The sequence below is a fragment of the Pituophis catenifer genome, unplaced genomic scaffold (genome assembly GCF_029215685.1).
Source record: "Pituophis catenifer annectens isolate HBS135680 unplaced genomic scaffold, rPitCat1.0.hap2 SCAF_1, whole genome shotgun sequence".
Classification (NCBI taxonomy): Eukaryota; Metazoa; Chordata; class Lepidosauria; order Squamata; family Colubridae; genus Pituophis; species Pituophis catenifer.
In genome coordinates, this window is record NW_027256881.1 from 163,794,358 (window position 1) to 163,816,678 (window position 22,321).

The window sequence follows — 22,321 nt, forward strand, 5'->3', positions numbered from 1 at the left end:
TTCATTTTGTCATGCAACCACTTGTACCACCTTTCCCATACCATATAGTAAACTGACTTCTCATCATTTAGTTCATAAGTTAATTTAGTCATCTCTGCGCACTCGAGTATTTTCTTAATTGTAAGCTCTTCTGGTGGTTGAGTTTTCTCTTTCCAGTACTGTGCATATGCCAATCTAGCGGCTGTAATTATGTGGATCATTAAATGTATCATTTCCTTTCTATATGGTTTCTGTATTATTCCCAGGAGGAAAATCTCTGGTGTTAGTTCAATATCTTCGTCAATTATTTCTTGTAACCACCTCCTAATTTTATTCCAGTATCCTTTCGCTTCCGGGCATGTCCACCACATGTGAAAGAAGGTGCCTTGACCATGGCCACATTTCCAACAGTTGGGATGTATATTGGAATATATCTTTGCTAGTCTGGCCGGGGCTAGGTACCATCTATGCAACATTTTGTAATGGTTTTCCTTATATGCCACCGCTCTAGTAAGTTTAAGATTTCTGTTCCATGCCTCCTCCCATTCCCCAAAATTTATATCACGCCCTATATTTTTCTCCCATGCAATTATTTGGTTCTTTGTAACATCTTCGAACTTACCCTCGCCTAATAAATAATTGTATAGTTTTGCCAGAATCTTTTTATTTGTTCCCATCAGGACTTTATCCAATCCATTTGGTCCAAGTTCTAAACCGTATTGTTCTTTATCTCTCTGATATCTGGATTTTATTTGTGAATAGGTCCACCAATCTAGGATTATTCCTTGCTCTCGTAAGGTGTCATTTGGTTTAAGCCTCCCTCCTTCGTCCAAAATATCTTTGTATCTGCCCATTTTCTCCCTCTCCCACCTATTTGGGTGGGTCAGGGCCTCCATCGTTGAGAGCCAATTTGGAATTTTTTTGTAATATTTCTGCCTAATCTGAGTCCATGTTTGAACCAAGGAGTCTCTAATTTTATGTCTGTGGAAATGTGTCTTCCTTTTCTTCTCCGTGTCCCAAATGTGGGCGTGCCAGCCTTTTTGCAAGTCATGGCAAACTTTAATATTGCACATTATCACCTAAATTAATGATGTTAATTGTAGGACTTTTATCAGAAAAAAATAGGATATTCCTCAAGGTGATTGTATCTATAATTTCCTGACCACTTAGTGATCCACAACAGACCACAAGATTCCATTCAGAGGTTTGTCTCAGACCAGGGCTCAATTGGAGTCAGTCTATCTACTTTGACACAATAGCCAAATCCAAAATGAGGTTCAGAAATTGGGCTGTTTTTTGTTCCCTTGGCAAGTATGGAACAACATAAACAGCTCTAAATTTTATCTTATAATAGACTTTGATTTTTTCCAGACACATTAAAGTGCATGAGGGAATGTGCATCCTGCCAAGATTCATTGAAACATGTATAGGAATTTTAAGATATACTTCTGTGACTTTTGATTGTTTGAACAGAAAGTGCCTGTACTTAGATTGTTTGAGGACATAATTTGAAGACATTTTCAACCATAATGTTCTCTGGAAAACCATTGTAGCCAGTTTCAGAACGATGAGTAAAAGATTTCTGGCTAAACGGAAGGATCTCCAAGAAAGAGAACTGATTCCCAAATAATATGATGGTGTTGCTTTGGGGGCAGGGAGGAATGAGAAATTAAGAGAAAAGAAGAGATTTAATGAAAACTCTGAATGGGAAAAAGAGAGAAAAATGAAATGAATCATTTGCTGAACCAAACTGCAAAGAAGATGAAGCAATTAAGACAACTTAAAACACAAATCAGATATCAGAACCAACAGATAATGGTGCAATAACAGCTTAACAACATGTTTATGATGACACAATTAAGAAATTAGGAACAAAGACATGGAGCAATCTCAATCAAGGAATCAATACTTCACACTTCAATTGCTGTGAATGGAATGGCCCTTTGGTCCAATTCTCAAATGCCCCCCCAAAAAAGCTACTTTCTTAAAAGAGCATTGTTGTTGTTGTTTTTGTTCCCTAAAGCTATAAAGTCCTGTTTTGCATTAGCAAGCTACTGAACAAACATCTTGGAAATGACCAATAGCAAACCACTTCTGTATCATGCCAAAAAAGTTGAACAGATGTGTCCATATAAATCATCAACTCAAAGGCAATGTTACAGTTTTTGTCCCACTTCTGCTCAGGACATCAACATCTGATGCCCATTTCTAGGGTTTTGGGGTTTTTTGTTTGTTTGTTTTGAATGGATGAATTCCTGCCTATAATATGGACTCAATGTCTGAAATCTGAAATAGTAAGAGACCCAATTTTCAAGATTCTTTCAAAATGACAACACTATTTTAGAGTCTAAAGAATTTGTACATGACAATGAAAAAAAAACAACTTACTGGTGACATCTGGCAAACTATGTACTCTGCCACGCAGACCTAGAATAAAAGAAATTAAGCTATTTTAAATCAGACTTTATAGTAAACATGATGTAGGGTCAAAGTCTAATTACATTTATCAGAGTTAATCAACAAAAAGCAATAGAAAATAGCAGTCCTTTTACATATCTGTGAAATGCCATACAAGCTGTTTAAAGGAATGTGCTAAATAGTTAGCAATAATTATGCACACTTGGAATGTGATAAGGACATCACTGCATTCCACTGACTGTCCCTGCACTATGAAATGTGTGCAAGAGTGACACCCGCTACACACAACCATGAAATTGTGCCAGCCTTTCTCAAAACCTGTTATTTTTCACAAACATAATGCACCCAATAAATTATCAGACTGACAAAAGGACAGAGTATCTGACTTTTTCAAATTTGAATTTGTGAGGGACCTACATCTGATGATGCTAGGAGGCAGGGCTTGATACTCACCTTATGGAATATTTTCCCTCCAAATTTTGATTTCCTTCATCACTGTTAATATTCAAAAAGGCCGTTAAGGTTTGGCTGTGATACCAGGTTTGGAGGTCCTAGGGAATCAGTGACATTTTAGGGTATTTTCTTATAATGGATGAAATGTGGTTGTCATTTTTTCTCGTTTTTGTTTTTTGTTTTTATATTTTATATTTATGTTTTCTATTTTATAATGCTGTTATAATGAATGCTTTTATATTGTGGTTTTATTGATTTCTGGACGTTGCAGAGTCACTTCTGGTGAGATGGGCAGCTTTATAAATGAGAGAGGGGAGGGACGGAGGGAGGGACGGACAGACTGACTTGGCAAATTTAAGATTTCTAGAAATTTTAAATTTCTAGAATTTCCCAGTACATACCATATTTTTCGGAGTATAAGATGCTCTGGACTGTAAGACGCACCTACCTTTTTTGGGGAGAAAAACAAGAAAAAAAATCTGCCTCTGCCTCCCAGCAATTTGCCTCCTTGCAGCAAACAGCCTGCTTTAGTTTCATTTTCATTTTCATCACAGCCTGATTAGCACAAGAAAAAAAAAAATCTGCTTCCCAGCAATTTGCCTCCTTGCAGCAAACAGCGGAGGACCATGCGGCAATAGGCAATGTCAATCCCTGCAACCCGAAACAGCTGAGGATCGGCAGGCTGATCCAACTGACAATCAGCTGCTTATGCTAATCAGGCTGTGCTGAAGCTGAAACGGGCTGTTTGCAGCAAGGAGGTAAATTGCTGGGAGGCAGAGGCCAAAGGGTGGGGGCCAGCATTCGGTGTATAAGATGCACCCAAATTTTCACCCTCTTTTAGGGGGGGAAAAGTGTGTCTTATACTCCAAAAAATACGGGTATGTACTGAAAATTATTCCAATGTTTCAAAATTGTTATATAAAGTTATTGTGAAATCATTTTTAAGAAGGATATCATGAAGGATACAGTTTTAAATCTAATTCAAATCAGAATATTCTCTTGAATTTTAGCTGAATTTCCTCAAGATTTTCAAATGTTAGTTCTTAGGAAGAGTGCAGCTAAATTTTCATTCAGATTGTAGTAAAATTTCCCAACACTCCTATCTTATGGCTATGATAGATATAATTTTTTCACCAATTTCAACCATATAAAAAGAAGGTGACTATATGCATCTATCTGATCTTGACCATAAAAATGTTCCAAACCATGTTTGACCTGCATTCAAGTGAATGAGAATAGCATTTTATCAGACCTAAATGCTGATCCTTCTTATTCTAGAGACTAAAAGAGGGAGAAGATACAGGACAATGGAAGAGGGCCAGTTTAAGCAACTTTATGCCTGTATATGGGTTTTCATATTCTGCCTCAGCTTCAAACCTGGCTGAGTCTGTAGGGATTTCCTCCTCACCCTTCTGTTCAATTGTATCCAATTCTCAGAGACTGACTAGTCAAGTCCCTTGGCAAGGTTTTTTGGTAGTTGTTTGCCACTGCTTGCATCCAAGGGCAAGAGAATATGACTTGCTCAAGGTCACCCAGTTGCCGTTATGCCTAAAGCAGGTCTAAAACTCAGGGTCTCTTGTTTCTAGCCTGACACCTTAACCACTACTCCAAACTGGCTCTCATTTATTTTATTTAACAATATTTAGTTATTTGGTTATTCATTTAGTTAGTAAAATATGTATGTTGTGCCTGTTGTGCCTTAAAATGGCTTCTACTGTACAGCACAGTGGAGTTGCCATGGTAATGGCTTCACAGTACTCCACAAAGGGGCTTCCTCTAATAAGGGGGAAAATGAACATTGGACTTACCTGAAGGTTCTTTCTCCTTGCGCTGTGTGAGAGTCCATTGAGTGGGCTATCTCCTGTCTGACTGGTCCGAGACTGAGAAAGAAATTTGAATAAACACGCCTCCTCTTTCTATTATCCCAGTTTGAAAAACGAGGTCCGGATCCAAAGAATCAAGTGACTTGAGCGCAATGCTATAGGAAAAAAAGGAACTGAGAAGGAAGAGAAAAGACAAACAAGGGAGGGTATGGACTCTCACACAGCGCAAGGAGAAAGAACCTTCAGGTAAGTCCAATGTTCATTCTCCCTTGCGCTGTTTAGAGAGTCCATTGAGTGGGATATACCCAAGCTACATATCCCTAGGGAGGGAAGATAGAGAGGAGGCGGTTGGGGAGGACCTGTGGGAGGACCTTTGAAGAATTCTGTGGTTTGAGTGCGCTGTAATGTGACCAGGAAGTGCCTTGTTCCTACATTTGTAGGCCAACGTAATGCATGCCTTAAGCCAGTGAAAGATGGTAGCCGAGGATAGTTTTGATCCAAGGGAAGTAGGTTGGAAGGAGACAAATAAGGATTCTGTATGACAGAAAGACGCAGTCCTATGAATATACCTCTTGAGAGCCCGACGTACATCCAGGGCGTGCCATCGTCGTTCGGTGGGATGAACGGGGTTGGGCCAGAAATCGGGTAAAACAATCTCCTGGGCTCTATGAAACCAGGTGTTGATCTTTGGAAGGAAGGTGGGATCAAGCCGAAGAATTACACGATCAGGATGGAAGATGCACAGGTCTCTTCGGATGGAGAGGGCCACCAGTTCGCCGACTCGACGAGCGGAGGTGATTGCGATGAAGAAGGCCACCTTGAAGGTGAGGAATTTCAGGCTGGCAGAGGATAATGGTTTGAAAGGGGGGTCCATTAGAATCTGAAGTACAAGGCTGAGGTCCCAGGATGGGAATCTGTGTACTGTGGGAGGGTGGAGATTGGATGCTCCCCGAAGAAAGCCTTGTACACGAGGGTGATGTGATAATGAACCATAGTCCTTGCAGGGAATAATGGTGGCCAGAGCAGAGACTTGACGCCTCAGAATATTGACCGCGAGACCAGCCTTGAAACCTGTCTGGAGGAAGCCCAGTATCTGTGGAATGGAAGTGTGAGTGGGCGTAATGTCAGAAGCTGCGCACCATCGACGAAAGGTGGACCAGGTGGCATCATAAATCCGGGTGGTAGACCTTCTGCAAGAGGCGAGCAGAGTGGAAATTACCTCGGAAGAGAAGTGTTCCTTCCTCAGGATCTCCCCCTCAATGGCCAGGCGGCTAGCTGCAACCATTGAGGTTCTGGATGTTGGACAGCTCTTTGAATGAGAGCTATACGATCTGGTGGGATCCTCCATGGACTGCCCATCGAGAGCTCCTTGAGGTCCGCGAACCAGGGTCGGCGAGGCCAATACGGGACAATGAGGATGACCTCTGCCCTTTCTTCCAGGATCTTCCGTATGACTTGTGGTATGAGAGGAATCAGAGGGAAAGCGTAAAGAAGACCCTGTGGCCATTTGCAGCAGAGGGCATTGGTCCCTTCCACCGTTGGGTTCCAGTACCTGGATAGAAAACGGGGTACCTGGGTGTTGTTCGGGGTAGCAAACAGATCCATTTTTGGCTGGCCGAAGCGGAGGACAATTTGATGGAAAAGATCCGGGTGCAGTTGCCACTCCACCAGGTCGATGTCCTTCCTGCTTAGCCAGTCTGCCTGAGGGTTGGTGGAGCCCGCGATGTGCTCTGCCTGTAAGGAGAGCAGGTGTCTCTGTGCCCAGGCTCCCAGCTCTGCAGCCTTGCTCATGAGGGTCCTTGATCGTGTTCCGCCCTGATGATTCACATGGGCTTTTGTGGTGACGTTATCCGTCCTGAGAAGCACACGTTGACCGGAAAGTTGGTGCTGGAAGTGCCATAGAGCTAGATGGGCTGCCCGTAGTTTCAGCCAGTTGACGTCATGTTGAAGGTCCCCCGGTGTCCAACCGCCCTGGGTAATCTGGCCATTGAAGTGAGCTCCCCAGCCGAAGAGACTGGCGTCCATGGTCAGAATCAGACGTTGGGGTTTGAGGAAAGAGGAGCCTCTTTCTAGAGCTGCGGATGTCCACCAGTTGAGAGACGATAGAACCCTCGACGGAACCCTGACCCTGGAGTTGGAATTGCTGATGCCTGCCCTCTGGCTGGGAAGAAGGAACCACTGGAGCGGGCGGGAATGAAGCCTGGCCCAGGGAACAATGGAGAGGCAGGAAATCATCTGACCCAATAATTGGGAGAGTAGGAAAGGCGGAGGCTTGCGGAAAGGTCTGATCTGACCCACTGTGGATCTGATGTTGTGTTGGCATTCCTGCGACAGGAACACGAGGCCGGCCTTTGTGTCTATGCGAGCTCCCAGATGAATGAGATTGGTGGACAGATGCAGTTGGCTCTTCTCCCAATTCTCGGTGAAGCTGTGGTATAGTTGCCTGAAGATCCATAAGAGCCTTTTGGAATGAGGAAGACTGGATGAGTATGTTGTCTAAATAGCACTGCAATCTGATGGGTGAAGTTCTCAAATGTGCTGCCACCACGTCGAGGAGCTTAGTAAAAATACGGGCTGCAGAAGAAAGGCCAAAGGGAAGGGCCCTGTATTGGAAATGAGCCCCCCCCCGTAGCAAAATCTAAGGAACCGTCGGTGAGATGGTCTGATCGGTACGTACAGGTAGGCCTCCCGGAGATCTATGGAGGACAGAAAGTCACCAAGCCTAATGCCTCCCAAGATAGAGTGTAGTGAATGCATTTTGAAACATCTATATTTAATATGAACGTTCAGGCGTTTCAGGTCTAGAATGACCCTATTACCCCCCAACTTCTTTTGAACTAAGAAAAGAATAGAGTAAAAACCAGCTCCCTGATGCTCTGGGGGAACCGGTTCAATGGCTCGAATTGATAGGAGGTGTTGAATTTCGGTCTCCATGGATGACCTCTTGATAGGGTTGGAGGGAACTGAGCACCTGATGAATCAACGGGGGGTGTGTGGAAACAAATTCTAGGGTGACCCCTAGGGATACCATCTGGATGGCCCAAGCATCTGTAGTCGTGGAACACCACCTATTAGAAAAAAGGGCAAGATGGCCGTCGATGGGATCCAGGGTGGGGTTGGTATTACTTTCTGCAATATGGTTGGGAACCGGAGCCACGAAATGGCCACCTGGACTGGGTTGACAATTGCAATCTCTGAATTGCTGTCTGTCCTGAAATCTGTCAGACAGAGGATTGAAAGACTGTGAAGGGGCAGATGGTTGGAATCCTGGGTCAGTAGAACGAAAAGACTGTCTACAGTAAGAAAAAGTAGGATGTCTGTCGGTTCGTCTGAACAAGAAAGGAAGAACCTTCTTCTTGTCCCTACCTTCGACCAAAACAGGATCCAATGCTTCGCCAAAGAGGTTGCCCCCTTTTTTTTAAAAAAAAAAACAAAAGTTTTTATTTTTTTATATTCAAACAACCAAACACTACACAATCAATTATCATACTTCATTTTATCTCCACCCAACCCCCCTTCCCCCATTCCCCCCCGACTTCCCAGAGCAAAAACAGGATATAGCATTTAACAAACATAAGCTAAAATATGCTAACTATTACAAAATTCAAAACTCTCTCACATTTGTTAACTTCCCTTTTAAAAATTATACTTCAACCTTCCTTTTATAAATTCTCTTATCACATTTCACATTTATAAAAAAAGAGAAAAAAAACACAAAACCATAATCTTATTTTAAACATTTTAAAATCTCTTAATACATTAGCAGAACGTTCTCCAAAATATAAGTTTCAAAACTTTCAAAAAGTTATCCATTAAATTTTAAGTTATCCACCTTTAAATTTCAATACTTTAAAACTACAATAAAATTCAGAAAGTTATCCAACTTTAATTAAATCTTCTAACATCATGAGACAATCTCCAAAATATAACCAGTCTTTCTTTCTTTCTATATTTTTTCCAGTCCTTCTTCAATAATATTTTCTTCTTCAGCATTGCTCCTCCCCCTGCTTTTATTTTCAAAAATTTTTTGGTTTGAAATTGTAGTTGGTGTGTCTTTGGAATTAGTTCTCTTCTTCGGGTTGTTTCCTTTAATTTGAAGCCCCCATTTCGACTCTTCCTGCATTTGTAGTCCATCAGTTCGTTCCTTATATATTGATTCTGTCTGTAGAGCCAAAACTTGTCAAAATATTTATCAACCTGCAGTAAAGAGTCTTCTTGCTGTTTCTCAGTTAATTGAATGGACCAGAACCTGTGTTTTCAGTATAATAATCTCCATTTTAGCCCCAGCAATGTCTCTTTTATCCTCCAAAGGCACATTATCCTGATTAATTTCTTCCTCTTTTCCAGCCAGCAAGTCATTATTATTCCCCAATTTAAAATTTTGAATAGTTCTTTTAATTATCTGTCTTATCTCAACAGTAAAAGATTTTAAAAAATCTTTTAAGTCCTTCGCTATCACCACTTGTAAATTTGCTGACTCATATAATCCATCTTTAATTTCAGCCATTTTTCAATTGTCTCTTTATGTTTGTATTAATTCGGCTATCAGGTCATTAACTCCAATTATTTCCACGCAAATTAAGAATGTAAGTTAGCTAAAATCAATACCACAGTCTTTTCCATTCCACTTCCACTTTAAATCTTTTTTCTTGAATAACCCGATAGCTTTAACAATGTTACTGATGTTAACAAGGACTTTCACTTATAAGTTTTATTTTCACGCCCTAAGGTGCCATCTTTCCCTTTTTAAATGGAGTTAACATACAATACTTGCATTTTTAATCTCCTGGATTAACTCTGCCAGCATCCAAAATCCAAAATCCAAATTCTTTATAATCTTTCTAGTTGCTTTGCTGGTGTGGTAGCGACGCTTCGGTCTGCTTATTTTTAAGTCCTGGCTCCGGAGCTCTGAAGGGCTTTCAGGGAGCTCTCACCCTGCAAACCCCAGGCTTAAAAAAAAAAAGCCTGGGGGTCTAGGGGAGCTCTACCCAGACCCTTCTGCTCTTCTCTCCCCCTTTTCCCTGGGGGAGAGTTTTTAAGCCACTAGACAGCTGATTTTCGCTGTTCTAGCGGCTATACGGAGTCACGGGGCTGGAGCGCCTAAAAGGCGCTCCGTCGGCCTTTCGCCGAGGTTGCCACCTTTGAAGGGGGCTGCTGCGAGACGCCACTTAGTCCTCATATCTGCCTGCCAATGGTGTAGCCAGAGGAGTGGGCGAGAGGTAATGTTGGAGGCCAGGGCTCTAGAAGCAAACTTTGCAGAGTTAAGGGTGGCATCAGCCATGTATTCCATGGCAGCTATGACCTTGCTGATGTCCTGGTGAAGCCAGGTGTCATCAGGAGGCACTCTGCTTTGCATCTGACGGACCCAGATGAGATACATGCAAAGAAAGCCGCGGTGGCGGACTTGATGGCCCAAGCCGGGGCCTGGTGAGTCTTGCGGGTAGATGTCTCAGCGTGCCTGTCCTCAGAATGGAGACCCACAGCAGCATCTAATGGGAGGATGCTGGAAGAGGTAAGACTAGCCATGGGGGCATCAATTGAAGGCAGTTTGAGAAGATCTTCGAATTCCTGTTCGGTGGTATATAGTTTTTTCTCCAGACCACTTGGGTTGGAAATGGAGCCAAGCTGGGTCCACTGACATTGAACGGTGTCCAGAAACAGTTTAGGTGAAGGAACAACCTCTTGTTCAGCCACAGCTTCTGCAAACAGGCAGCTATTGGAGTCCTGGCTCTCGGCCGCCTTTGGAGCAGAGGAGGAGCTACTCATATTGATGGTGACTCTGGTTTTGTGCAGCAAGGATATGAACAGTTCGTGCTTGAGGAACGGGGCTTGTCTGAAGAAGACTCCTCCTCCTCCTCCTCAGAAAGGTTATAGTCAAAGTCATCCACCTCATCAATAACGGACTGGTCGCTATGCTGAGAGCGTGATGGAGACCCAGTGTGGGAGGAAACCTCACTGTCCAGATTGGAAGATGTTCTGGAAGAACGTTGTAGTTGAATTGGAGCAGACGAGAGAGCTAGGATCCCTCTTTGGGTGAGAGCAGTATCAATGGTCTTGGCCACGGTCTGAGCGATGAGATCGCACATCTCCCGGGAAATGGAAGAAGAAGGCTTTTCTTCTAGACGAAGGCCTGCAGAGGTAGGAGTGAAAGTGGCAGGAGCTGGAGAAGCACAAGCTGGAGGTTGTGTAGGTGGAGTGGCATCAGATCCCTGAGCAAAGACCTCTCTAACGATGGACTGATCATCCATAGCAGTGGTAGATCTGTTGGGGGACCAAGAAACTATCTCCTGAAGAGGCAGATCAGAAATGGGCTGCTCTTGAGGTGGAGAAGACTGAATAGGTATTGTGGCAGGTGGAGGATGCACGATGATTTCTGCCTGCCTCAGCTCTGTCAAATTGCTTGTCTAAGGCCAAGTGCCTTCGTTTGGCATCTTTCTCTGCAGCCGCAGAGGAAGAGGAGTGAGCAGACTGAGGAGCTGGTCTCTTGGAAAAGTGTTCACTCCTTGAACTGTCCTCCTGATGAGAGGGTGATTTAGAGCTCTTTTTTGAGCGGCTACAATTAGCCATGTTAGAAATGCAGCCTAAAATAATATAAGGCTCTATTTAGCAACACAGTATGCCTTAATTCAGAATAATGAGAGGAATACAATTAAACAATTCTGATAATGTGACTAAAAAGATGGATTTCAGTAATACCAGGCCTCAGGAGTAGGACTCCCCCCCCCTTTGAGGCAAACAAAATGGCGCCGGAATGACTTCACAGATTAAGCCACCCAAAATGGCAGCCGCCAGGAAAGCAATTAAAGTAAAATGGCTCTGCTGTTAGGGAGAATCAGCTATCAGAGTCAATAGGCTTAAATGTGCAATATTTCTTTAAATAAGGTTCTAACCAGCTCCGAAGTAGACAAACTGCTCCGTAAAGAGCTTACACACGCTGCTGCAATTAAAGGACTAACGAGATAGTCCTGTGAAGAAGGGCAGCTCCGGCAATGCGTGGGAGAGCTGGACTTTGTCGGAACGAAGACTCTCCTCAATCCCAGCTGCGCTGGGACCTACGGAACGGCCCCGCCTGCGCACCCCAACAACTCACAGTTTGATAATCAAGCGATGAATTCAAAGGCTGATCAGCTTTGGAGCTACTGCAGCCGATTAGAAGAACTCGGCTCAGCTGAGCTGCAGGGAGGTCGTGCTGATTGCTAATCCCGTGAACAGATAAAAGTTCACTAGAGGAAAGTCAGGTAGAATGGGCGTTGGCTCTTACCTGATACGCCCCTTCTCTGGCAGGCGGGCACGGCAGTCAGGATGGGTGGTGATCGGTTGCGAGTTGTTAGGACCGAGTCTGCAGAACAAGCTTAGCCCCGCCTCCTTGCCATAGCCTTCAGTTTGAGACGAGGACGTAGTGCAGATAAACGTGTCTAGGAAGAGAAAGCAGAGACATTAGTGGAACATCGCCCCCCTCCCGCGACCTTGCACGGGGACAGCCCCCACAGGGAGGGGCTGACTGCCATGCCCGCCTGACAGAGAAGGGGCGTATCAGGTAAGAGCCAACGCCCATTCTCCTCAAGGCAGGAACGGCAGTCAGGATGGGACATACCAAAGTCCAGAGTCCTGTCGGGTGGGAAAAGGGCCGGACCCGAGTTAGGAGACCTCGTGAACGCCTTGAAGGACCCTCTTGCCGAAGGCACCATCCACCGAAGCGTAAGCGTCCAGGCAATAATGGCGAGTGAAGCTGGTCAGAGAAGCCCACGTGGCCGCCCTGCAGATCTCCACGGACGCTCGCGTCGACCAGGCCGCGGATGTGGAAGCACTCCAGGTGGAGTGTGCGGTTATACCCCAGGGAACCGGAAGCGACAGGGTGACGTATGCCGACGATATGCAGGCATGGATCCATCGGCCCAAGGTAGGCGACGAGATCTTGGAACCCAGAGACGAAGGAAGAAACGACACAAACAAGGAATCCATTCGTCGGAACGAGGAGGTGCGAGCGATGTAAATCTTCACCGCCTGACGAACATCTAAGGAGTGCCAAAGCTTCTCCAAGCGGTGTCGCGGTCTCGGGCAGAAATTTGGTAGTACTAATTCCTGGGATCGATGAAAAACAGAGTTGACCTTCGGGACGAAGGACGGGTCCAAGCGAAGAACAACTCTGTCCGGGTAGAAGATGCAGAGTTCTTTACGAATGGACGAGGACATCTCCAAAATACGGCCGGCGGACGTGACTGCAGGAAGGCCACCTTCATCGAAAGGTAACGAAGAGAAACTTCCCGTAAGGGCTCGAAGGGCGCCTTTGTCAGAGCCGAAAGAACCCTCGGGAGGTCCCATGAGGGAAATCGATGCACAGTCGGGGGACGCAGATTGGTAGGATCAAGGGATGACTGGAGAAAGGATCTGGGGACCCGCAGGACAGCACCGAAGAGAGGGCCGCCACCTGGCGTTGAAGTGTATTTGGAGCAAGGCCCGAGAGGAACTCCTCCTGAAGGAACTCCAGAACGTGTTGCACCGAGGCTGAGGAAGGTGACAAACGCCTCTTCTGGCACCACCTGGTGAAGGCCCCCCAGGTCGCTTCATAGATACGTAAGGTCAACCCCCTTCTGGAGGCCTGAATCACCGAGACAACTCCCTCGGAGAGGGGAAGCCCGGTCAAATGGAGCTGCTCAGTCTCCAGGCGGTCAGGCTGAACCATTGGGGGTCCGGATGAGTCAGAGGACCCTGCCGGAGGACAATCCGGTCGGACAGAATCAGCCACGGTTGTTGAATCGAGAGGGAACGCAGGTCTGCAAACCATGGGGGCGGCTCCAGCAGGGAGCGAGAAGAACTAGTTCCGCTTGCTCCTCCAGGAGTTTCCTGATGACGTGAGGAATGAGGGGAATTGCGGGAAAGGTGTACAGTAGGAGACCCGAGGGCCAAGGACTCCGCAGAGCATCCACGGCCTCCGCCCCCGGAGAAGGAATCTGGTGAAATATCTTAGCAGGTGGTGATTCGATGCCGAGGAGAACAGGTCGACCGCCAGGGGGCCGTAGCGAGCCTGCAGCTCCTGGAACAGCTCCGGGGGTATACTCCACTCTGCCTGGTCGATCTGAGACCTGCTGAGGGAGTCTGCTGCCCGGTTCTCCATCCCCGAGATATGTGCTGCCTTGATCGAGGCGAGGTTGGTTTCCGCCCACGTGCCCAGTTTGCGGGCCTCGTGCATGAGAGCTCAAGAGCGAGTGCCGCCCAGCCAGTTTACATGTGCTTTGGCCGAGACATTGTCGGTTAGGACCAGAATGTCCCGGCCGAGGATGTGAGGGCGAAAATGTCTCGGAGCGAGGAAGATAGCCCGGAGCTCCAACACGCTGATATTCATTCGAGATTCGCGGAGCAACCACCGACCTTGAGCCAGCAGGTGTCTGAGATGAGCGCCCCAGCCCGACAGGCTGGCGTCCGTCGTTAGGATCAAACGCTGGGGCTCGCGAAATCTGCTGCCCTTGTGGATCGCCTCGGAGGACCACCAAGCCAGGGAGTGGAGCACGGCCGGGGTCAACACCACTCGCGTAGCCGAGGCCGCCCTGCGGGAACGTTGGAAGGGCAGGAGGAACCATTGGAGGTTCCTGCTGTGCAGCCGCGACCAAGGGACGATCCCGAACGTTGACACCATTTTGCCAAGAAGACAAGACAAGGTGAGGAGAGAAGATGAGCTCTGGCGCCGCACCCGGGAAGCCAACGTGACCAAACTGGAAATGCGTTCAGGGGACAGGAAGACCTCCGAACTAACCGTATCTATTATAGCCCCCAGATGCTGAAGCCTAGTGGAGGGAGTCAGATGGCTCTTACGCCAATTGACAGAGAACCCATAGTCTTCAAGGACGTGCAGGGTGGCCGCTAAATCCTGTTGGGCCTGACTAGGGGATCGGGACAAAATTAAAATATCATCCAGGTAAAATAAAACTCTAATGGGCAACCCACTGAGATAGGCCATGAGGGAAGCCATAATCTTTGTAAAAACTCTAGGGGCAGATGATAACCCAAAGGGCAGGGCCCGATACTGATAATGGTTCCCATCATAACAAAACCGAAGGAACTTACGATGTTCAGGGAGAACAGGGATATGAAGGTACGCCTCTGTTAAATTGATGGAAGATAGAAGGTCCCCCTCCCGGATGGAAAGAAGAATTGTCTGCAGGGATTGCATCTTGAATCGGTGATAAATTATGTGCCGATTCAAGGCCTTCAGATCTAGGATGGGGTGCCAATCCCCGGAGGACTTTTGAACTAAAAACAAACGGGAATAAAACTCCTGGCTAAATTGGGACCTAGGGACGGGTTCAATGGCCCTGGACTGCAACAGATGTTTAATAGCCCTCTCCACTCAGGACCTCTTAAGACTAAGGAGGGATACAGGGCAGCGCAAAAACAACTGAGGAGGGGCAGACCTAAATTCAAGGGGAAGACCAAATTTAATAACCCGTTTCACCCAATTATCCGAAATAGTGGTGTCCCATGTGGAGGAAAAGTAAGCTAAACGACCCCCTATCACCGAAGGAGAAGGTACTCTAACGAGCCCGCCTGAAGGGCCTGCCTCTACCTCCACGGGGGGCCCTTTTAGGGGGGTAATGGGATCCCTGTCTGACCTGGTTGTCTTGGGCCATTGGTCCCCTGGGCTGGTATGGTCGGGGAAACTGTTGCTGGAAATAGCCGGAGTCGGAGGTCCGAAAGGATGAAGGCCGAAAGGAAGAAGGTTGCCTGGAATCAGAATGCCGAGAAACTGCAGGTAGAACCTTACGGTGGTCACAGGTCTCGACAAGCAGAGGTTCTAATGGAGCGCCAAACAGCTTGTTCCCTGCGTAAGGCGATGAAGCGAGGCGCCACTTATGACGAATGTCGGCTTGCCAGTTCTTTAGCCACAGCAACCGCCGGGTCGTAACCGTTGAGCCGATGGCCTTGGCAGAAAAACGGGCGGCGTTCAACGTGGCGTTGGCGGAGAACTCCACTGAGGCAAGGATCTTATTTATGTCCTGGTGGGAGCGGACATCCGATGCCGGAATGCGGCCTTCCAACTGCTTCAGCCATAGAATTGCTGCCCTTTTGAAGAATGAGGCCGCCGATGCCGCTTGCACAGCCCAAGCCGAAGCCTGGTGCCCCTTAATCAGGGATCTCTCAGCCTTACGATCTTCCGGGCACAGTGACTCCTCCGACGGGCCGGACAAGGGAACCGGAGAGGCCAGCGCTACTACTGGGGCATCAACCCCAGAGGTCGACCTCGAGGCCTCTCATCTGTGGAGTGCCGCAGGGATCGGTCCTCTCGCCCCTTCTGTTCAACATTTATGTAAAGCCGCTGGGCGAGATCATCCGTGGCTTCGGGGTGAGATACCACCAGTACACTGATGACACCCAGCTGTACATCTCCACCCCAGGCCACCCCAATGATGCCCTTGAAGTGATGTCCCAGTCCCTGGAGGCTGTGCGGATCTGGATGGGGAGGAACAGGCTCAAGCTCAACCCTTCCAAGACTGAGTGGCTGTGGCTCCCAGCATCCCAATATAGTCAGTTGACTCCATCACTGACTATTGGGGGCGAGTCTTTGGCCCCCACAGAAAGGGCTCGCAATCTGGGAGTCCTCCTGGATATGCAGCTGTCCTTGGAGGAACATCTGACAGCTGTAACCAGGGGGACCTTTTGTCAGGTTCGCCTGATTCGCCAGTTGTGGCCCTTTCCTGATCGGGATTCCCTGTGCACAGTCACTCATGCCCTCGTCACCTCTCGCCTTGACTACTGCAACGCTCTCTACATGGGGCTCCCCTTGAAGAGCACCCGGAGGCTCCAGCTGGTCCAGAATGCAGCAGAACGGGTAGTGACGGGAGCAGCATGGCGCTCCCATGTAACACCGCTCCTGCGCGAGCTGCACTGGCTCCCAGTGGTCTTCCGGGTGCGCTTCAAGGTGCTGGTTATCACCTTTAAAGCACTCCATGGCATCGGGCCTAGCTATCTTCGAGACCGCCTGCTGCTACCGATGACCTCCCATTGTCCCGTGCACTCCCACAGAGGGGGCCTCCTCAGGATGCCATCAGCCAATCAATGTAGGCTGGTGACCCCCAGGGGGAGGGCCTTCTCTGTGGGGGCACCTACCCTCTGGAATCAGTTGCCCCCAGAGATAAGGAGAATCCAAGACCTTAGTGCCTTCCGCCGTGCCCTTAAAACCCACTTTTTCCAGCAAGCCGGGCTGGCTTAAGAAGAAATTTTAAATGTTTTAATTGGTTTGTATTTTAATTTTGGACCAAATTTATATATATTTTAATTGTTTTTTAATATTTGTATTTTATGTTTTTTAATTCTGGCTGTACACCGCCCTGAGTCCTCAGGGAGAAGGGCGGTATATAAATTTAAAATAAATAAATAAATAAATAAATAAATAAATAAATAAATAAATAAATAAATAAATACCACCGGGATTTGTAACAAGGCGGCATAGTCTGGAGCCAGATTGTAGAATCTCTTGTCCAGAGTTCGGGACGGGGCCTGAGCTAGGAAATTTCCACTGCCTTTGCAGAACATCGGAGAACAGCTTAGGAGCCGGGATGGTTTCCGTTAGAACCGAAGATTCTTCAAATAAGGCCGCTGCGGGGTCTGAACTGCCAGAGGGCTCCTTGGGCTTGGTCCCAGGGCACCCTAGGCAGGTGGTGTTTTGTGCCTTAAATAGGAGGGACCTAAACATTTGGGGGCGGAAAAGACCCACAAAGGAGGGGTGGTCGGGTTCTAACCCCTCGTCCTCCGACAAATCCTGCTCAATAATGGTGTCCTCCTCCCCTGAAATGGATTCGTGGCTGTCCCTGGAAGGAGAAACATCTCCTTCCTGAAGGGGGGGTTCAGAGACCAAAGGCTGAGACTTAGCGGACAGAGCCTGGTCATTAAGGTATTCGGAAACACGAGAGGAAGCCCTCTCCTGTAGGCCCTGGGCAATGCCCTGTCGGATAGAATCCGCAATCAACTGAGCTAAGGCTGGGGTAATAGCCTGCTGGGGAACTTGAGAAACCGCAGGTAGAGCCTCCTGTGGGATCTGAGCGGTGGAAACGGGCCCCCCACCCAGTTGATCTTGGGGCCTAGAATCCGCCTCAGTCTGGGGGGAGGGGAATACTGTGGCAATCTCTGTACCCAACCCATTATCCCCCTGGATGGAAATATCCGGTGACCGGGGGGGCAAACTAAGTGGAAGGGAAGAGCCACTAGGCAAGGGCACTGAGGGATCAAGGCAGGAAGACGAGGTAGCCACCGAAGATGGAAGATTGGCCACTGTGCTAGGGTCAGGAGCTGCCTTGTTAAAGGCACGCTCCATAGCCTTATGGAGGCATTCGTCCTCCTTAGTAAACTTGGCCGACGAGGAGGACCCTTTCCCAGATGATTTAGCAGGGCGTTGGGACCTAGACCTCTTCCCTCCCTGGGTGCCCGAAGTCCCTTCTTGAGGATCAGGCTCGTGGGCTCTCTTCCCTTTGCCGCCAGAGGAGCAGGAAGCCTTCGGCACTATGGCGTCCGCCATTTTGAATTCCGGAGAAAGGCCGCCGTCCGCAAAGCACCTCACCAAATGGCCGACGCTGAAACGCTAGAGCGAAGACTTCAGTCGGCCCCGATCTCCGCAATCCGTTGAACCGCTCCGGCAAGGACGAGATCGCTAGCCGAATAGGCACTAGCACGATCTAAATAGGCGCGAAAAACAAACGGAGCGCCTCAAAGCTGCAGAGCGAAGCCCAAGTCGCAGCCGATACTGAGAAAGGTCTAAACTTCCAGGAAGTGTGGCAGAGCAGGCTCGTGCACACTGAAGGGTCTGCCGGCCGGCAGCCCAACCGCTCCACACTCGTCAGCGGTCTTCAGCGGAGACAGGCAAAGGCCGTTCACGCTGGGAATGCGGTCTGAGATGAAAAAATAGGGTAGTAAACTGTAGCAGAGAATTGCGAGAAGCCTAGGCACGTGTGTCCTACTCGACCGAGTCGAAAAACTGGAGGCTATGGCAAGGAGGCGGGGCTAAGCTTGTTCTGCAGACTCGGTCCTAACAACTCACAACCGATCACCACCCATCCTAACTGCCGTTCCCGCCTTGAGGAGAAAGAGCAGATTGTAAAGAAAAGCTCCACTAATGGAGCACAAGGAAAACACAAGTCTCTTGGATCAGACTGAGTAAAGAACTGGGATAACAGGAAGAGGAGGCGTGTTTATTCATCTTACTCAGTCTCGGACCAATCGGACAGGAGATAGCCCACTCAATGGACTCTCTAAACAGCGCAAGGGAGAAGCCAACATTAGAAATTACTTTTGGTCTGGACAGTTTCAACAAGACTTTGATTATTCTTGAGGACAAATGTATGGCCATGATCATCATTAGGAGACCAACATGACGTACTTCACACAGACTGCATGCGAGAAAAGAACTACAACATTGAACAGCTTAGTGCATATATCACAGAAAAGAAGCCCCTTCTAAATCAAGATCAGAAAAAACCATACCAAATGATCATGGATCAGCTAGCAAAACAACAAGGTGATTTTACTTGACACTTCTGGGGGCACAGGGAAAACATTTTTAACTAATTTAATTCTCGTCGAAATCAGGGCTCAGGGTGAAGTTGCTCTTTCTGTCTAACACAGGATTGGGATAAATAAATACCCAGGCAACACCGGGTTATCAGCTAGTAATAAAATAAATGGTGTCTGAAAACTATCAGAATGTTCATGAAGCTTCTCTGTGGCATGAGAGGTGATGAATACAACAAGCATCAAACAAGAAATAGGATATTCACTAAACACAAATACAGTAGGTAGCTTTGAGAAAACTCTGGCCATACTGAAGAATGTGTTAAAGGAAAGACATTGGAAGTTAATGTGTCCCAAGAAACCAGCAGAAAGTCAGTGCCTTTTGATTAAGAGAATGAAATTCTAAGTTGGATCCAAAGAGCCATAATTGGAAAAAAAATAACCACAAGCAAAGTTCCATAAATGATTGTACACAGACATATGACCATTCTTTTGTGGCTATTTAAACAAAAAAGGGTACAAATCAGGGGTGAAATGCTACCAGTTCTGGCCGGTTCACCCAAACCGTAGTAAAAAATGCTACTGGTTCACAAAAAAATGTAAAAAAAAAAAAAAAGTAAAAAAAAAAAAAAGTTCTGACGATCAGCTGAGCGACACGCGATTGCCAGAACATTTTTTTTTACTTTTTAAAGCATTTTTTTACTTTTTACATTTTTTAAAGTTAAAAATGCTTTAAAAAGTAAAAAAAAAAAAAAAAAAAAAAAAAGTTCAGACGATCATGCGTTGCTCAGCTGATCATTGGAATTTTTTTTTTTTAACTTTTTAGTTAGTTAAAAAATGCTTTAAAAAAAAAGGCTCGGACAATTGCGCGGCACAGCTGTGATTGTCTGAACCTTTTTTTTTTTTTTTTTACTTTTTTAAAGCATTTTTTTTACTACCTATTCACCCAAACCGGTAGCAAAAAATGCTTTAAAAAAGTTTTAAAAAAGGTTTCCAAGATCATGCACCATAGCTGATTCCCCCGCCCCCGCTGTTCTACTTACCTTCCCAAGCCTCCTTTTGTGCAACTATGCATGTGCACACAGCACGTGTTTGGTGCAAACTGTGCATGCGCACACGCTTGGCGCACGGCCAGCGAACTGGTAGCAAACTGGTTTAGATTTCACCACTGTTACAAATCCTTAAGGCTTTTACAGAAGCAGATATTTTTATAGTATGAAGTACATCATATTTACTCTAATCCAACTCCATGATATTAGGTTGTTTACTAGCAGTGTTATATCCCTGCCACCCTCTCACCCAGTTTAAGCCCTGATTATCTGTAAAACAATGTGACATTTTCAGTTCTAAAACCATATCACAGTTCTAAAAACATGCATATTATCAATCGGGCTGTGCAATTCTTTGGATTCAAGGGAAAACATGCTTTCAAGTGCACAGACCTATTTTAAATTTCTTAAATTAAAATACATTTCCCTGGGATTGTGTAGCTTTTCTGATGGAGCTATATATGCAATGTCACATTCAAGTGAAGCATTTTCTTCCCTTGCCATCATATATAGGCCTACTATATTTACAACAGAAGAATGCTTCTTTTCAATAAAAAAGCATAGCATCATAATGATAACTTCTTATGGTTTGCAATGTTGTTGATTAGAAACTCCTGCTTATCAATCAATATATTTTTGATACAATTTTTAGTTGTATTATTTCTGGTAATTATTCTGTGGTCATTGAGAAAAAAGGATGGTAGAAATCAGTGATTCTTTAGAACAGAATGTTCCTAGTTTTACTAATCAAAAGGATAGGTAAGAGTAAACACTGGAGCTCATACCGTAATTAGACACTCTCAATTACTATATTAGAGGCAGTATGATTGTGTCACAAACTTTATTTGAAGCAATCAAGAAAGTGACATTGTATTATCTCTCCATATATTACCATTATCTCTCCTAGCACGGCATACCAAGTCTGAATGTTGGAAAACATGAAAGACCATCAAACACTTAGTTGGTATTTTCACTGTTACAACTTATTCTTTCAATTTTTTCATATTATTATCTTTAGAATAGTGGATCTTTTTACTTTCAAATGGATATCCCTAATTTTAGAATGAACTAACTATCAAATAACTCATTCCAACTCACTATTTCCAAATCATTTCCCAGTGGTGATTAACTTTCTAAAACAAAGTTGATGGGGATCAAACCAGCTGGAAAACCACATTCTTTGGCCTGAGAGTAATGTAATATGTGGAAATAGACTGCAGTTATTCAGAGATAATTATAGTGATGCGTTATTTAATTTGGTATCCAGTGGTTTATAGAATTTTCCAAGCTCTCTAAAGAAAGTTACTGAGAAGATCTCACTAAGACCATAGCTCATACCAAGCAAAGTAGAATTTGTTTTCTGTCCACGCGACATCCTTCCATAGAGAGATCGCATCACCTTAGCACTTCCAAAATGCTTGAACCGAGTTCTGACATGTTCATAATACCATTCCAGTGATCCAGTTTTGACAATCCTGCCCAAGAGATGAGAGACAGTACACATTAGCCAGGATCGATTCTTCCAAATTTTCTATCAGTTAAAATATCCTGACTGGTTTCAGTGAGGAAGACTGAAAATATTCTAGAAAATGATAATGCTTTCAAATATAACTAATAAACCCGAGCACTGTCAATACATTACTCCTATTCAGGGTAGTCATCTAAATAGAAAATTCAGGGTCCTGCTGTTCTTGAATAACTTGCAAGGCAACCCGAAGTTGCCTTAAAAGGGAGATGGTGACATAAAAAGTAATTAATTAATTAAATAAATAAATACAATTCACATATTGACTGTTTTCATTTTAAGAAGGAACTCTTTAAAGAACGAGCTACTCGCATTTTTCTTCACACTTTTGGCTCAAGGTACATGCATCCAGATTAAAGTTTTTTTTTATATACAATGCATTAGTTATCTGTGTATGAATAATGCAAACATAAGGCTGTATTTTCTCAAAATTATTCTAGGTAAAGAGAATTGCCTTTAGTTTTGAAATAAGATAATGTGGTATTGAGTCAGAAAGTAGGAGCCATTGTTCAGAAAAGTTCTAATGCCCCACATTTGGTATTCTTTAAATAAGGAATAGTCCTTTAACTGATGAGGAT

The 22,321-nt window shown here is 45.6% G+C and overlaps 1 protein-coding gene across 1 annotated transcript in view; it reads right to left on the reverse strand.

Annotated features, from left to right (window-relative positions):
* The window catches only part of MLPH (melanophilin), a 123,199-nt gene that overhangs the window by 85,508 nt on the left and 15,370 nt on the right, over positions 1-22,321 (reverse strand). The window contains exons 4-5 of the mRNA XM_070956766.1: positions 21,557-21,693; positions 2,368-2,406 (exon numbers count right to left, since the gene is read on the reverse strand). Of these exons, the coding sequence (XP_070812867.1) occupies positions 2,368-2,406; positions 21,557-21,693 (176 nt within the window). The remainder of the gene's footprint in view (positions 1-2,367; positions 2,407-21,556; positions 21,694-22,321) is intronic.